The sequence below is a fragment of the Solanum stenotomum genome, chromosome 1, assembly GCF_019186545.1.
Source record: "Solanum stenotomum isolate F172 chromosome 1, ASM1918654v1, whole genome shotgun sequence".
Taxonomy (NCBI): Eukaryota; Viridiplantae; Streptophyta; class Magnoliopsida; order Solanales; family Solanaceae; genus Solanum; species Solanum stenotomum.
The window spans coordinates 15283675-15298824 of record NC_064282.1 but is presented as its reverse complement, the minus strand read 5'-3'; the positions used below and the strand labels follow the sequence as shown (position 1 = coordinate 15298824).

Sequence of the window (15150 nt, the reverse complement as noted above, 5' to 3'; positions counted from 1 at the left end):
TAGTATATACAAAAATGTAGGGACATGCTATATATTTCAAGAATATATAAAATTATGTACACTTGCCAAAAAGAAAATATTATATGAATTCCCTCCTTATTATACTTACTACTATATAGTAAAAACTTCATTCCTTTTCAAAATTCTCCATCCAAAAGTTCTCCTTTTTTATCAAAAAGATAAAAGGGAAAAAATGGCTCAAAAATCATCCTCCTCCTCCTCTCTTTCTATTAATGGAACCTCAACAATGAGCAATATTGAGTTTCAAAAAATAATATTAGCACCAACAATTCAAGCTCTGAACGATTGCAACAATTTTGCACATCCCTTCTAGAATTTAAATTGTCTTTTGTTTTATCCGTTACATCCATTATTGTGTTGAATATATTATCAAACACATTTTTCTCAATATGCATCACATCAAGATTATGCCGAATAATATTTGTACTCCAATATGGCAATTCCCAAAAAATGCTTTGTTTTGTCCAATTATGTTGATCCCCAAACCCTGGCAACTTACTGGAGGCGTGATGATCACACACTTTTGGTAAGGTACAAACTTTGTTCCAAACTTCTTCACCAGACAACCTATGAGGAGGAGTAGAGTTCTCAACCCTTCCTCTTAAAAATGACTTTCTATCCCATCGAAATGGATGACCCATAGGCAAAAATTTACGATGACAATCAAAGAATGAGCCTTTTCTCCCATGTTTTAAGTAAAATGCCTTACTTTTACCCATACAACAAGGGCATGCTAATAGACCGTGTGTGCTCCAACCAGACAACATTCCATAAGCTGGGAAATCATTAATAGTCCACATAAGTGCAGCTCGCATTTGAAAATTCTGTTTCTTATGTGAATCATAAGTCTCAACCCCATCAACCCATAATTGCTTTAATTCATCAATAAGAGGTTCTAAGTATATATCTATATTATTTCCAGGGCTCTTTGGACCAGGAATGAGAAGACTTAAGAACATATAAGGGCTAGTCATGCACATTTCGGGTGGCAGATTGTACGGTGTAATGATTACTGGCCAACAAGAATAAGGATGGGCCATATTCCCATAAGGACTAAATCCATCAGCTGCAAGTCCAAGTCTTATATTTCGAGGCTCGCTTGCAAAGTTAGGATGACACTGATCAAACTTCTTCCATGCCTCTCCATCACTTGGATGACTCATTACCCCAGGTTCTCGACGGTATTTCCAGTGCCATGTCATATGTTCAGCTGTCTTTGTTGACATATATAATCGCTGCAACCTCGGAGTTATAGGAAAGTAACGGAGTACTTTATATGGAACATCTTTTTGCCTTCCACTGCGTCTTCTCTTAGGCTTGTAGCGCGGTTTACCACACTTTGGACAATCTCTTCTGTCTTTATTATCCTTGTAATATAGGATACAACCTGTCTGACATACATCTATCTTTTCATATCCTAGCCCAAGTTTTGCAACCATTTGTTTAGTCCTATAGTAATCAGCAGGTAATTTTGCATCTTCAGGTAAGAGCTCCTTCAAAAATAGCAAAATTTGATTATAGCAATTGTCACTCATGTTAGACTCAGACTTAATGTTCAACAACCTGCACACTGCTGACAGGGGAGAATGAGTCCGACATCCATCAAACAATGGCTCTTCAGCAGCTTTCAACATATCAAAAAATTCTTGAGCATTTTGATTAGGAGGTTCTTCTTCATCAACATCCATATCAAATACATCACTGTCTAAGTTGAAACTAGGACCAGCTGCATCCAAGACCATAGTACGATATGGATTTATTGGTGTTCTATTAGAACCTATGTCATCACTTCTATTGGTACTAGGTTGAGGCCTAGAAATTGGTACAAAAGACTCCCCATGTGATTCCCATTGATGATAGTTGGGCATGAAACCATGCTTGTATAAATGAGATCTAATATCATGAGGTTCAAGAAACCCACTACTGTTTTTACATTTTGAACAAGGGCACCTTATACTTCCATTAGAAACAAAATCAGGTTGCATTAATGCAAACTCTATAAATCCACGCACACCTTCTATAAACTCAGAAGTGACTGTTGTTCGACTTGGCACAAGTCTCTTATACATCCACGTGCGATCAACTCTAATGGAACTCATGCTTCCTATCTAACAAACAATGATAAAACACTTCTTTTAGTACTTAATAATTTATTAATTAGTTAGTAATCAAGTAAATGAAATTCAAATTTAAACAGAAATGACCATACACAAATATCTAATTTAAGAAGGGTTCAATATCACCATTTAACTAAGAGAAAAAAATGTATTTTTCTAATACAAACATAAATTTCCCTTCTAGTTAGTCAAGTCTAAAAAAAATTATGTGATATCTATAATGGATGAAAAAAATAATATAGAAGCACGTGCATTATACATACTAACACTATTTAGTCACCCAAGTCCAACACAAAATCGCTTTTGATTCAAGAGGGACTCCATAGAAGAGCAATTGAAGTGCTCAAAGCTCCACCCTTGGAAGTATAAGGTGGGTATGCAGAGACACTTATCGTGCAACAAAACAGAAATGCAGAAGGTGAAAAAATGAAGCAGTGGGCTGAAACAGCTTGGACAAATCGCAGATTGTCACTCGCGGAGGCACTAGAGTCATCCGAGTCATCAGCCAAAGTGTCTGTCATAGATACTCGAATAAGACGAGTCATGTAGTTGTTTCCTTCCTTAACATATTTCCATCGAAAAGTTTAAGGCACATTAAACTCATCAACTCACAAGCATCTATATACTTTTTGTAGATATGATATGCTCTAAACAACAGAAGGGATTTCGAGAAAACAAAAACTATCACAGGACAGTAACTACATAAAGCCGAACATGAAACTATCACCAATTGCAATGAAACAACATCTAAAACTAAAACGGTCATCAAAATTGAAGCAAAAGTTCAAGAAAGCAACTTGTGAAGCTAAAAGAGTCGCCTTGAGAAGAAGGTGATGCTTGCACCAGATCTTTAAGGAAATGTAAAACACAATAAAAAAAATTGCATTACATTAACAGAGGTGCACCTGGCAAACTTCTGACTTTCTCACTGGCTGGTCTTCGATTTGGCAGCATACAGAGAAAATCCCAAAATAATTCCAACTTCTTCCTGATGAACAAAATAACAAGTTTCAATCTCAAGCTTTAAGAAAAGCAGGGTATCTTCAAGAAAAAAATACTGATTCTGTGTGAATTTCTTTCTCATATCTAACAAAAACATATGAAAAACTAGTTTTTCAACAATACCTCTTTATATAAATGAATTTGGTTTAGGAGAACTTCTTACCTTAACTGAAGAAGGAAGTAACGATTTGTGATTTCAAGCTTCTGTAAACTGGAATAAATAGTTAGAATTTTGGGAGCATGATGAAGAGACGTGAAGTAGTGCATCCTTCGTTTACGGGATTTGAAGAAGAGTTGTTCGGTTAATTTGTTCTATTTTGCAGGATTTGAAGCTCAGTTAGGGTTTTACTGCTGTACGTTTCTCGTTCTTCTTCTGATTCTTTTCTTTCTACTTCTTATATTATATATATGTTATATATAATTTTGTTGTATATATGTTTCTTATTCTATTTCTTTTCATTTTACTTTACTTCTTCTATATATTTATATAATAAAGGGATAAGCCCACTCCAAATGTAATACTACCACTTTTTTTAAAAAATTAAAAAATAAAATAATATATATATATATATATATTAATTAGCTGTAAGTTTATACAATATTTTAATTAGATGTACGTTTTTTACTTCTTATATTATATTAATAATTAGTTGTACGTTACTTCTTTTATATTATTATTATTATTATTGTTATTATTATTATTATTATTTTGTTCCTACACTAAACTAAAATATTATAAAATCCGTACGTTACTTCTTTTATATATATATTTTTAAAAAAAGTAAATTTTAAAGGTCATAAGAAATTATGAAGTCAAAAGTTAAAAAATAAAAATAATTATAAGAAAGTAATATTACATTTATTTGACACATAAAAACATGTGTCTGAATAAATCTTTTTATTATATATGACTTTTCCACTTCTCTTAGTTAATTAATTCAAATAACTTAATGGTAGTATTTGACCTTATGAAACGTGTATCTTTTGGAATCCTAATCATGGACTCCCTCCGTTCACTTTTATTTTTCATGTTATGTTTTTCGAAAGTCAATTTAACTATAATTTTCATAATTTACATAATTAATAATAAATAAAAAATTTAGATATTCAATAAGTAGACGAAAAGTAATTAATTGTAATTTTTTGCATGTCAATATGATGAAAAAATACATCATAAAATGTTAGTCAAAGTTTCTATAGTTTGACTCAAAAAAATGAAAAGATGACAATTAAAAGTGGATAGAGACAGTAATTAGTATGTCATGCCTTGGAAAAACCAACAGTTGTATTTGAAGTACTATTGTTACAGTGATTCAGATATTTCTTATTTACTATTAATATATTTAAAACTTTTCACATAAATATTATTTGTAATAATATTTTTTCTTATTTTATTTACTATTTTTCTCCTTTGTTTGCTTTAAATATTTATCTTCATGATTCATATATATCTAATTACCAATTCAAATATGATATTCATAACTCTTATGATGTTCATATTCATAAACCTCTAAATAATTAATTTAAAATTTTAAGATATCTTTTGATATTCCTCTATTTTATCTTATATAAATTCAACTTCTCATATGACCCCGCTATCCAAACGTTTATATCATTATTGTACTATTTGATTCATGTTTTTGTTTGACTCGATAAATGAAGTCTCTTGAATTTTGATTCGTTGGGAAGAAGATAAAGATAAGAACTAAAAAAATTATGCGTTAATTTTGTATTTATTTTTCTATCTATATTATTATATGACTTTAGTCTTAAAATTGGATATGTTGCATTTTTTCAATTGTTATTTCTTTGTCTTTCTCTATATCAGACTTCTTTAATTTATTTTTATATGATTTTTTATTTTTGAAAGTTTGTATTTTTATTTGGCCTCAAATTAGTCATTTATGACTTCATCAGAAGTTTATTACTATTAACCAAAGTTACGTTCAAGTTTAGAGTTATAGTTGCTTAAAAGAAATACATTTAAACACTAAAATACGCCCTTCATTTTGTATTTAATTTCTTGTCCCACTTTTAAAAATTTATTTATAACTATTGAATTTTACTATTTATCACACACATGTTTTTATAGAATTATAATTGTTCTAAAGATTTTAAAGAATATATATGGGACACACGACTCAATTCCTACTAAAACTTAAATATAGAATTTGCAAGAAACTTTCCTAGCAACCTATCAATTTGGCTAGGCATCTTTCCTAGCTAAAACATAGCTAGGGAATAGCTAAGAAATATTTTCCTAGTTAAATGAAAATCCTTAAAGAGAGAAAAATTGCGCCAGATTAGATTTCTTGCAAAAAAAATTGGCGCCAATTTTGATTTTCCGCCAAAATTTAGCTAGAGATTTTGCTTGGAAAGGTCCCAAGCAATGTATTAGCTAGGGATTGTTCATAGCTAATTCCTAGCTATTATTTGACTAAATTTTCAGACTAAAAAGTTTACTAGGAAACAAGACATTTCTAGCTAAATCCGATGCTAATGTATTGATTAGCTACGGATATTAGTTCTCTAGCTAAAATTCGTAGCTAATAGCATGTTTTCTTGTAGTGTTTGTGATGTTCATTTCACTCTTAATTTGGAGTTTTGCTTCTTACTTGCATATTATTTTTCCCACTGTTACACCAAAATATGTAGCTCCAATTGGAGAAAAAGTGTAAGTTAATTATATAATCCTCTAATTCTTGAATTTGTTTGATTTTTCATAAACAAAAATCTATGTGTGCCAACCATAATTACTCATCATCAATATTTAAAAGACATAAAAATTTCGATTGATTCTTGAAATTATATCCCTACATTAACATATATTATTTTAAAATTACATAAAAAAACACTATAAATCACAATAATTAACAACTTGAAATATATGAAACATATAAAAAAAAAATTGGTAACTATAAAATTTTTATATAGGCCATGTAAATTAGGACATAGAGAGTAGTATATGCTATTTGAGCTACTTAAAATATTTTTAAACCATATAAGATTTTGGACGACTCTCCAAATTTCAATTATGCCAAATAAATTGAGACAGAAAGAATAATTTACATTGATCCCGTGCTACCACGAACTCCTCTACTTAAAAATCTGTTACATGTAAATTCACTTTTTTTGTTATAATTTTGGATTGGTTTATAACAGATGGGAAGGCAAGTTGGAATATTCAGGGCTGATGTTGGGACTTGTTGGAAATATAGCTTTTACATTTCTATTTGTTCCAGTCACAAGAGTCTCATCTGTGTTGCAAATGTTTGGTTTGACATCAGAAGCTAGTGTTAAATATCATATATGGCTTGGCCATATTGTAATGACTCTTTTCTCTGCTCATGGCATTTGTTACATTATCTATTGGACTGCCACTCATCAATTGTCTGAGGTAACATATGAGAGTCTTGGCGTAACTGGTAAAATTGTTGTCATGTAATTACATACCGAAGTAGTTATTAATGATTCTTGATTGAAATGAAACAGATGCTGAAATGGGAAAAAACTGATATCTCAAATTTGGCTGGTGAATTGGCATTGCTTTCTGGATTGGTGTTGTGGATAGCAACATTTCCTAGAATTAGGAGAAAGATGTTTGAACTCTTCTTCTACACTCATCATTTCTACATTCTCTTTGTCGTCTTTTTCGTCTTCCATGTTGGTGTCTCTTATGCTTGCATCATGCTTCCCGGTTTCTTCCTCTTCATGGTTGATCGATTCTTGAGATTCTTACAGTCACAATCAAATGTTCGTTTAGTCTCCGCTCGTGTTCTACCATGTGAAACTCTTGAGCTGAATTTCTCCAAGACTAAAGGTACATTGAAGAAATTTCATAAAAATTCAATTTTGTGACAAACAAGTCCGTCACAATTTTGATCAATTTGTTTATGAATATTGTGCAGGTTTAAGTTACACACCGACTAGCACCATGTTTGTGAATGTACCTAGCATTTCAAAATTGCAATGGCATCCTTTTACAATCACTTCAAGTAGTAATTTGGAGCCAGAGAAGATCAGCATTGCCATTAAGGGTGAAGGAAGTTGGTCCAAAAAGCTCTACCCGATGATCTCTTCCCCTAATTCTGTTGATCGTCTTAATGTCTATGTTGAAGGACCTTATGGACCTGTTTCCACACATTTCCTAAGGTATGTATGCAAAAGATGACACATATATAGTTCGAGTTGAAAGTAATGTGTTCAGTTGAACTCGCAAAACGTGCCTTGCATCATAGTTTATGTTACAATGAAAAGCTAAAGTTCTGTTTTTTTTTTTTAATTGTTGTAGGCATGATTTATTGGTTATGGTAAGTGGAGGAAGTGGAATTACCCCTTTCATCTCCATATTAGGGAGCTAATCCACACAAGTGAATCACAAAAATGCAAGACACCAGAAATCCTACTCATCAGTGTGTTCAAGAACTCGGAAGATCTCACCATGTTGGACCTTCTCCTTCCTATATCCGGTGGCCCATCAGAAACTTGTAAATTGGGCCTACAAATTGAAGCTTTTGTAACGAGAGAAAAACAACCTACATCAACACAAGATAAGAAGAATATGAGGACCATATGGTTCAAGCCCAACCCATCTGATGAGCCTATCACTCCAATTCTTGGACAAAACGATTGGCTCTGGCTTGGTGCTATCATATCATCTTCCTTCGTCATTTTCTTGATTTCCCTGGGAATATTGGATAGATATTACATATATCCAATCGATAAAAATACTAATGATATATTTTCTTATCCAATAAAGGCTGTGCTGAATATGCTAATCATTTGCATAGCTATAGTCGTCACAAGTAGTGCTGCATTTGCTTGGAACAAGAGACAGTGGTACTGATGCAAAACAGATTCAGAACATGGACGGTGCAACTCCTAGATGAATGCTTTCTTTTGTTTATTCAGAGCTATTTGAGGTATTTTCTGTGCATTAGAATGATGATTAATTTATATTTAAAAATATTATTAGATATTTAGAAAATGAGAAGTACCACAAGATGAAATGTTTTGCAATTGAGTGAGAAGTACCACAAGATGAAACGTTTTGCACTTGAGGAATAGTTTTTGTTTTATTGAGTTATAAATGTGATTTTTGATTTAAAAGGGATTTTCAAGATTGGAATGTGGGTGGATTTCAAAGATTACTAGCCTTCATATGCAAGTCAATCCGGTGGATAGCCTCGATGGTTGGTGGTGGGCCCTAGGAAATGGAGTGTTCTCTCTGAAGTCCTTATGAGAAACTTTTGATTAAGGTGGAGTCTGATTTCCCATGTAATGCAATATGGGTTTCAATTGTGCTGAGAAATGTGAGCTTTTTCACATGGCTAGCTACTAGAGGGGTGATTTTGAAAGCGGAAGGTTATCTCCGTCAATTGATGTTACATGTGTAAGGAGGCGGGCAAGGACGTGGATCATCTTCTTATACATTGCGGGCTAACCAATGAGATTATGGTGGGATATGTTTAGGTGGTTTGGCACCCCTTCAGCTGTTTCGGCAGTGTTTGACACTGAAAGAGTTCATGTTCAGTTGGTAGAGTGGGAGGAGGAGAAGATGAAGGGCTTGAAACATGGTTCCGCTTGCTTTCATGTGGGTTGTTTGGAGAGAGAAATAAGAGAGTTTTTGTAGGAGAGGAATCGAGTTTCTCTCAGTTGAGGAGTAGTCTCTGATCCCTCATTTTCCTTTGGTGTAAACAGAAAGTTCCAGTTTGACTGGGTGGAGTTTGTAGAGAATCATGTTTTATAAATTCTTTACTTTTTGGTATACTCATTGAGTCATTGTATACGGTCAGTTTGTCCATATTTATTAATGAAAATACTAATACTTGATAAAAAAATTGAAAAATGTGATTTTTGATAAGAGAAGTCACAAGTACACAACTTTTCATGATAAGGTAGCAATCTTCTTATTTATTTGACAAAATGTAATGTAAAATTTTTTGTTTGTTGGAAGATTTTTATACAGCTCAATTTGTGGACGTTTATGCATTTAATCGTTCGTGTTTAATGCTAATCCATGCACCTGTTAGTAGGTATTCATGTTCTATGTCTATTATTGATAATTTGGTAGACAATTTTTTTGGATAATCCGTATTTTTTCCCTTTTTCTTTTTGTCTCTGTGTGTGTTTTAGGTGTCTCTGTTTTCATCTGAATAAGCATTCATTTCCGTGACGCTGCTATAATCTTTATAGTTTGTTAACCGCGAGGATTCACATGAAACAGAATTAACAAACAACTTCATTTTTTGTGATGATCTCTCTTACTGTTTTGGCAGAGGGATAAAAAGGAAGAAGCTCTAAGATTGGCACAATTATCAGCAGAGAAGCCACATTTTTCGCATTGTTTAGAGTGGCTCCTTTTTACTGTGTTTGAAGCCGACATTTCTGGGTAATTTTTACCAATTAAATAATTTGTAAGATTATCACTTGCTATCCAAAGTACTCCTGCTGACCTTTTTATCATGGATATTTTTCCAGAATTTAGAGTTCTGATATTCAGGAAGCTTCCGTGGGAACATTGTTGAATCACAAATAATGTCTTGCTCTAGTAGTCCGTCTCCCTCCAACCCATTCATAATGAACACTTATGGAGTACCAAGGATTCAACAGTCTTATTTCAAGATTAATTTTTTTTTACATCAATGCCTTTAGTTATTTAAATTACAATTCACATACTCAAAAAGCTATACAAAAAGTAGTAAGAATCATACTTCTAAAATTTAATGGTTTTAGATGTATAGAATTGTTTTAAGAAAACCCAGTTGACCCTGACAATAGTAGTACTAGTTTTGAGAAAAAAACAGTTATATAAAATGAGGTAGAGTTTATTTTTGTTGAATGTTGTTTCTTGGGGCATCTTTTGTTGGAACTTGGAAGTTTCTTCTTGAGGTAGTCACTAATTTTCTATGACTTTGATCTGACAGTCTTCTCTTAGCTCTTTTTTCTCCCTCTGCCAGCCCCCAGAACACACTTATATTTTCCATCATGTAGTAAAATATGCGTCTTCTTTTACAGGAGCAAGAATCAGAGTGTTATTCCCAATCATTCAACAAGTTCCTCACTTCTGGATAAGACATGTGATTTGATTAGAAATTTTCCGGAGTACTTTGACGTGGTCGTTAGTGTTGCAAGAAAGACTGATGGCCGGCATTGGGCAGATTTGTTTGCTGCTGCTGGGAGATCGACCGAGTATGTAAAAGAATTTGTTCTTTAACTTGTACGACACTACTGAATGAGTTTTAACAAAACAGCAGCTTTGATGTATATTAAAAGCCTGTTAGATAGACCATAGTTTGTAGAAACTAAATTCTGCTTGTGTCCAACTCCATTATTAGCTAATTTGTCTTTATATTTAGGTTATTTGAGGAATGTTTCCAAAGGAGATGGTATTGAACTGCCGCTTGCTATATACTAGTAAGAGTTACAGCCTTACAGGCTTTCAGTTCCAAATTTCTGTCTGTAATCTCCATCTTGTCTTCAGCTACAAATTGCATATCTCTTCTAAATTTCCCCTTTTTTAGGAGAGGCCTGGGGCTACTTTAATTTGTGTTGAGAAATATCTCTGAAGAAATCTTACCTTTGGATGTCTTTTGCTTAACATACTTCTTGCTGCAGGTAATTGCTAAGCTTGAAGGTCCAGCTGTAAGTCAGTATTGTGCATTGCGTTTGTTGCAGGTAATCACGTGCAGATGTAATGAATTTTGGCCTTTTATCCATGTAATACATTGAAGTATTTCCCTGGATAAGTATATATGTTTTTGTTATCCTGCTGAAGAAATTAAATAGGCAGAAAATGTTGCAGATATAGTTACATATGTACAAGGAAAAAGTTTAATGAACAATCCAAGATTAAGTAATTTTTGTTTCTGAATGGTTTTGTTTAGATGTGTCAAAACACACTGTTTAGGATGTCGATAGTGGATGTTCTTTTCGACAATTTCCATGACTTTTGTCGTCTGTAAAACATCAAATTGACTGGGTAAAGGATAAATGATATTTGGTCCCAGGCATTTCAAATTTTATGAAGATCTCAATGAGCTTTAGTTCAATTTATTTCCAAATGGAAAATCAAATGAACACATGCTTGGTAAAGTCAAAATTTCAGTAACATCAACAAGTTTGGACTTATTCCTTGACCTCATATGGTGTTCTCCACTTGCCCAGGCAACATTGGATGAGTCTTTATACGAACTGGCAGGGGAACTGGTATGAACTTTGATGTCAATCATGTTTTTAACAAGACAATTGTCTTCTTTGTGTGAACTATTCACATTTTTTTGCTTGGTTTTCAGGTGAGGTTTCTTCTCAGATCTGGACGGGAATATGAACCCACAACCACTGATTCTGAGAAGCTATCTCCTAGATTCTTTGGATATTTTCTGTTTCCTTCTAGTCACCGGAGGCAAACTTTGGAGTCTAAAGGGTAGATGTAGCTACATTAATTAGTGCCAGTTCTTTGTTTTATTTTAGAAAAAATTGGCACCTAAGATTCTGGTGCTGATGATGGAAGAAGACTTGCACTTACTTCATTCCTTTTTCTTATAATTTTTTTTGGAGCAGTTCATTTAAGGAGCAGAGTGCACATGTTGCTTCTGTTAAGAATATTTTAGAAAGTCAAACAACAACAACAACAACATACCCAATGAAATCCCACTAGGTGGGGTCTGGGGAGGGTAGAGTGTACGCAAACCTTACCACTACCTCGTGGAGGTAGAGAGGCTGTTTCCAGGAGACCCTCAGCTCAAGTACATCAAATCTAAGTGAAAGGAGAGAAATATATAAAACATAACAACCAATACATAAAATAGTGTATAATCAACAAATGAGACAAAAACATCAAGAAAGTAATGTGGGGAGTGAAACGCAGTAAACAGCATAAGGCTAGGACTACCCCAAACGCTAACAACCCATACCCTCACAAGGGAAGACAACACGCTAACCCTACTAACCTTCAACCTTAATATGCGACCTCCACTCCTTCCTATCTAGAGTCATGTCCTCGGTAATGTGAAGCCGAGCCAAGTCCTGTCTAATCACCTCTTCCCAATACTTCTTAGGCCTACCTCTACCCCTCCGCGTACCCTCTACCACCAGCACCTCGCACCTCTTTACTGGGGCGTCTGCGCTCCGTCTCTTCACATGTCCAAACCATCTCAGTCTCGCTTCCCTCAGCTTGTCCACCACAGAGGCCACTCCCACCTTCTCCTGGATAACCTCATTCCTAATCTTGTCGCTCCTAGTGTGCCCACGCATCCATCTTAACATCCTCATCTCCGCAACATGCATTTTTTGAACATATGAGTTCTTGACTGGTCAACACTCCGCTCCATACAACAAGGCCGGTCTAACTACCACTCTGTAGAACTTACCTTTAAGTTTAGGTGGAATTTTCTTATCACACAATACTCCAGAGGCAAGCCTCCATTTCATCCAAGCAACCCCAATGCGATGTGTGACATCATCGTCGATGTCACCACTCCCTTGGATTACAGACCCAAGATACTTAAAACTTTCTTTCTTAGGAATGATCTGTGCGGCAAGTCTCACTTCCACATTTGTCTCATCCAACACATCACTGAATTTGCACCCCAAATATTCTGTTTTGGTCCTACTCAACCTGAACCCTTTGGACTCCAGCTTTTGTCTCCACATCTCCAACCGCGCATTAACTCTATCCCGCGTCTCATCAATCAGTACTATGTCATCCACAAATAACATATACCATGGGACCTTCTCCTGAATAGACCGCGTCAACTCATCCATCACAAAAGCAAATAGGAAGGGGCTAAGGACTGATCCCTGGTGCAGCCCCATCTCAACTGGGAAATGTTCTGAGTCTCCTCCAACTGTTCTAACCCGAGTCTTGGCTCCACCGTACATGTCCTTTGTCCCCTTAATATAAATCATCGGGACACCTTTAGACTCCAAGCACCTCCAGAGGACATTCCTCGGTACTTTGTCATAGGCCTTTTCCAGGTCAATGAACACCATATGTAGGTCTCTCTTCCTTTCTCTATATTTTTCTACCAGTCTACGCATAAGATGAATGGCTTCGGTAGTCGAACGTCCCGGCATGAATCCAAACTGATTCTTAGAGATGGACACCCCTCTTGTCACCCTCATCTCCACCACTCTCTCCCAAATCTTCATAGTATGGCTCAACAATTTGATACCCCTGTAGTTGTTACAGTTTTGGATATCACCCTTGTTTTTATACAACGGAACTCCATAAACTATTTTAAGCTCTTGCATCATAAGGGTTCTTCTCTTGGGGATGTGTTGGGGCATTTTGTCTCCAGAGAATATGAGAAGTTTCTACTTCATGATCAAGTTATGAGTTTATTGATCTTTGTGTTAAGAAAAGTACTCTTAAATTAATTTCAATCTCTTGGTTTCATGCTTTGTTCCTTATTTATGTCCATAGATGTTCCAGTTCATGTAACAACTTTTGACTTATGCTAATGAGTTCCCAAATGGTGCCCGAATTTCTTTTTTAAGATGTAATTCTGGTAATATGTTTGCTGATATGCATTCTTAAAGTATGTTCAGCTATAACTGTTGTTGAACTTAATACTCATACTGATAATCTTGTTTCGTTTGAATCATCAGCTTCAGATGGAAACATTGCAAAGTCGTTTAGATGCAGAGTTCCTTTTGTCTCATATGTGCTCTGTGAAGTTCAAAGAGTGGATTGTAGTATTGGCCACACTTTTGAGGCGGTCTGAGGTTTGGCTAACTTCCTTTAACTGGATATAGGATATTATAGATATGTTGCCTTAACTACATGAAAAATGAGTTGCCATCAGTTTTTCTTTGTTCCCATTTGGGAGAACCTCAAATTCTGCTTATTTTGAGAATTGCTTTTGTTAGTTGCAACTCACATGAGGTTCCTTTTGTTATTTTTGCTCAGGTCTTGTTTGATTTATTTCAGCATGATTTACGCTTGTGGAAAGCATATAGCATTACTTTAAAGGTAAATTTGATACATTATTTCTTGGATACGCTGACTTTATTTGTGCATCTCACCGTGGTTTTCATGTGCATCTTCAGACCCATCCATCATTTGTCGAATACCATGACTTGCTTGAAAGTTTGGATGAAAAACTTTCATCCACTTCAAATTCAGAAGAGACGTGAGCTCTCTGGATGTAAAGAGCTCCCTTGGTCAGCTTTGCTATTAATGGTTAAAAGAGCTTCCAGTGAGATCTTCTACTTCAAGCTTTAACCGCACCAACTTGAAATCAGCATCAATGTCTACTGCTCTATTAGGAAGGGGGTTGAGCGGCTCTGCAAAAGGCACGAGATGAGATTTCGGTTCCGGTTCTACTTTTACCCATCTGTGTCCTGCAGAATTTATTTTGTAGATAGGCATATCATTGCTATTAGTTCTTCTTTGGTTTCCATGGTCCTGTTTCTTTTTCATGATTTATAGTTTGTATCAAATTTTAGCTTTTTCATCAAGGGTGTGGGTGATTGTAATGAAAAGGGGCACCTCTTGTATGAAAGATCTGATGTTCCAATAAATAGAGAATAGAGAAGATTTTGTGCATTACTGCATCACTTTTTCCATGTTCCTTTCCTTCTTTTTTATTTATTTACAGTTTATACCAGATTTCATCTTTTTCATTGAGGGTGTGGGAGATTGTAATGAAAAGGGGGGACTCTTGGATTAAAGATTTTGATCTTCTGAAAGTGAGTATCCAGAATATTTTGTGCATTTCATCATGTGGACAAATAAAGCTGAATATTTATGCTTCAGAATTCTTCACCTCATATTACTTCTTCTGACTGTTAGATCTATGGTTCTGGGAGACTGCATAGGGTACTTTAAGAAGATATGTCAAGCTTTGCCTGTTCAAAATTGTATGTAGGTATTATGGGTTGCGATTTGCAATGAAAGAAAGATAGAAGCATAGCACAAAATCATATTGTAGGAGTGGGAATTGGAATTTGTTGATGGAAAGATAAAACTAGGAAACTGGGAAGTTTCAGACCTTATCTTAGTTAA

At 34.7% G+C, this 15150-nt stretch overlaps 2 protein-coding genes and 1 pseudogene across 6 annotated transcripts in view; 2 read left to right on the top strand and 1 right to left on the bottom strand.

The window, feature by feature from the left end:
- Window positions 1-14900, top strand: part of LOC125852319 (uncharacterized) — a 42373-nt gene extending 27473 nt beyond the window's left edge. Inside the window, exons 21-23 of one of the 5 annotated variants that reach the window (XM_049532088.1) lie at window positions 13752-13868; window positions 14053-14115; window positions 14193-14900. In XM_049532088.1, coding sequence (XP_049388045.1) covers window positions 13752-13868; window positions 14053-14115; window positions 14193-14279 — 267 coding nt within the window. In that variant the 3' untranslated portion in view covers window positions 14280-14900. Of the gene's footprint in view, window positions 1-10757; window positions 10818-11149; window positions 11310-13751; window positions 13869-14052; window positions 14116-14192 lie in introns of those variants that run through there. The other 4 variants (XM_049532085.1, XM_049532098.1, XM_049532081.1 and 1 more) reach the window with 4 other exon arrangements.
- Window positions 231-3497, bottom strand: LOC125841807 (uncharacterized). The gene is made up of 3 exons (XM_049520981.1): window positions 3304-3497; window positions 3044-3126; window positions 231-2125 (listed from the first exon to the last, which is right to left on the bottom strand). The coding sequence occupies exons 1-3, from the start codon at window positions 3405-3407 to the stop codon at window positions 231-233; spliced, it is 2082 nt and encodes a 693-aa protein (XP_049376938.1). The 5' UTR covers window positions 3408-3497.
- LOC125852378 (ferric reduction oxidase 2-like) lies at window positions 5717-7986 on the top strand (annotated as a pseudogene).
- Window positions 14901-15150: the final 250 nt, after the last annotated feature.